At 44.7% G+C, this 2,759-nt stretch overlaps 1 protein-coding gene across 1 annotated transcript in view; it reads right to left on the bottom strand.

Annotated features, from left to right (window-relative positions):
- Nucleotides 1-6: 6 nt before the first annotated feature.
- LOC101361069 (butyrophilin subfamily 3 member A3-like) overlaps nt 7-2,759 on the bottom strand; it is a 53,471-nt gene continuing 50,718 nt past the window's right edge. The window contains 2 exon segments of the mRNA XM_023725573.1: nt 7-1,714; nt 2,136-2,162. Of these exon segments, the coding sequence (XP_023581341.1) occupies nt 1,044-1,714; nt 2,136-2,162 (698 nt within the window). The 3' untranslated portion in view covers nt 7-1,043.

The raw sequence follows: 2,759 nt of genomic DNA, 5'->3' as shown, positions 1-2,759 counted from the left end.
GGTTTATATATACAAATAAACACGTACACATGAGAACCCAAATTAAAATATGCAAAGCTGTTATACTCCTTGTTTCTACAACTGGCCACAAAATTAGATTTGAAAAGTATGACTTCTACTTCTCTTTCCTTGTTTCCCCCACCCTCATCCAGAACCTCAGCTGGTCAGAGTACCTGGTGGAATGAATACACCTTCATTCTTGAAGGGTGTCAGTACTCAACAGTCCTGTCCCTTTTTGGTTGCTGTGCTTTTCCATTTACCTCTAGCATTGGACGTGGAAGTACTAAGAGGCAACACACTAATAACTGAGACAATGCTCCTGCCAAGGCTGTCTGCAATTTCCTGCTCCAGAAAATTCTCTTGTCCATTTACATCTGAATTTGGCTAGTATTTCTCTTCTTTCCACCTAGTGTTCACCAAAAGAGCAACCAGATCCTTCTTCTTAATTTCCTGAATTAACGCAACACAGTATTTTCATGGGTAACAGAAATGTACAGAAGATTTGTGAAAATAGGTGTGTTTCAGCATCCAAGAAGAAGTATATGAAGTGAATATTAGACTTCTCCCATCTTAGAAGTCCATCAACCAATCATTTCCCTGGAAAATTTTGAATATGCACATTTTCTGATCAGACTGCCTAGATCCCCTCCAAAGTAGAGCTAGGGCCCTACACTCTGAACAAAATCAAGTTGGATTAAGCAAACTCTATACTGCAGAGGGATTCAGCCCCTGTCCTTTCATATACAAACACTATAAAATGTTCACAAAGTATTATTCATTACCAAAGTAAAATGACTTCCCATACCCAAATTCTACCTACACTCAACCAGCTCAAACAAGTCATTTTTTTTTTCCTTTAGCTATAGAAGCACAAAACATGAACTGGCAGTTCTCAGAGCCACATAGTCCCCCAGCAGTCTGCAGCCAAAAGCACAAATGCATGACTCCCAGTGACTTCCAGCACTCACCTCAGAGTCTTCCACCTCGGGGAGTCTGTAGCTCCAAGAAAAGCATAGCAAGGAAACAGGGACAGAGATGCGTCCCTATGGAGGCACAGCCTTGGAGTTGTGGGGGAGTAATGGAGATTCAGGCCCTGGGAGAACACCATCCCCACCAGAGCCAGAGCTCAACCCCTCCCCTGAAGGGCTCAGCAGCTCATTCAAAGAAGGAGATTTGTTAAGGGGCACAGGGGGCCCCTTGGACCCACCTACCATGGAGCAGATGTTCAGGGACATGTATCCTGACTTTAACATGAAATATGGAAAGAGCGTCCCAGAGAAGGAAGCTTCAGAGAAGGAGAAAATGTGGGACTTATCAGTCATGTTGTAGAAAGAGATATCTCCAGCTTCGTAGTCCAGGAAAATCCCCACCGTGAAGGGATACTTCCTAAGGATTAGCTGTGTCCAAGGAATAGTACAGGCAAAACACTCACCGAAATACCATTCCACAACCCAGAACCCCTTTTCTGGGCACTCTGTAAACCAGCCTTTCCTAACGACATCTTCCCTACAGACCCCCACAGCCCATACACTTATGTCTGAACCTCTGGCCTCCACCTCCCAGTAACATCGCCCTGAAGTGATGCCCTCAAGACCCAACACACTGCATCTTTCAGAGTCCGGATTCTCACAAGTGTCCTTCCAGGTCAGACGCATGTTTTTCTGAGAGAGGAACAGGCTGGGATGGGCAGAAAATGGATCCAGAGTGACTGACCCTGTAAAGAGAGTTACCGAATCAGGCAAGGCCCTACCCTGCCCCATGACAAGGGCACAAAACCACTTTCCCTCAAAGCTACTTAGTGACATGAGGAGGGAGCTAAGCACCCAGAACTGAGAGCTACTGATTCAAGTCCCCAGCCTTCCAAGAAGGAGAAGAAACCAAAAGATTGATATGGGGGTAAGATCCATCACAGAGCCCTTGAGGAACAGCCTGGATTCCAGGGGTTCAGGGATATCTATTTCGCATCCAGGATCAGCTACACCCTTTAGCACCAGCTACACGACTGTCCCCTTCACCACCCACACCACCACCATCAATGGTGCCTGTATCTGTATCACCATAGACAACTGAAAGGGAGGCTAGAAGCCATGGGGCAGGCAAAAGGAGCTCCCAGAAAGAACTCTTGAGTCACTCACAGGTCTGGAACTGCTCCTTCCGCCAATCTACAAGAGAACCACACATTTCATATCAGGGAATTGCAGACTTTACACATCAGGATCAGCACCTTTTCTTACAAAACATAGTGATGCAGGAGTTATAGGGGGAAATGTTTTAGAAATATTGAATTGATGTATTTATTTCTGTTTTCCTCTCACACACCCATAATCCTCAACCTTCTCATGAAATTTTGCAGCCTTCCCATTAAGGCTAAACGATAAGGCTTACCACCCAAGGACTGAGAGGCTGGATACCTACCTGAACAAAAGGTCATTGCTCAGCTTTAACTATCTAATTATGCTTTCTCAATTCCTAGCCAGCAACTACATTTCAACCCATGCTCTACTGAGAAAGAATTGAGGAGATCAAAATTGCCAAGGCCTCCATTTACTTATCAAGAGCTCATTGAGCTGAATTTGTAGGATGCCTCTAAACAATGGATACAGAGAATTATGACGGACTGAGCTGAACTTACAGAATGACTATAAGCCATGAGTGAAGAGAATTCAGGATATGGCAGAAGTTGACTCAAGTTAGGAGGCAATGGAGAGATTTCTAAGAAAGGGAGAAAGAGAAGCTCAAAGCAGGAAACATGTAAATAC

This window comes from Trichechus manatus, unplaced genomic scaffold (assembly GCF_000243295.1).
Source record: "Trichechus manatus latirostris isolate Lorelei unplaced genomic scaffold, TriManLat1.0 scaffold00327, whole genome shotgun sequence".
Classification (NCBI taxonomy): Eukaryota; Metazoa; Chordata; class Mammalia; order Sirenia; family Trichechidae; genus Trichechus; species Trichechus manatus.
This window is presented reverse-complemented; position numbering and strand designations above follow the sequence as displayed.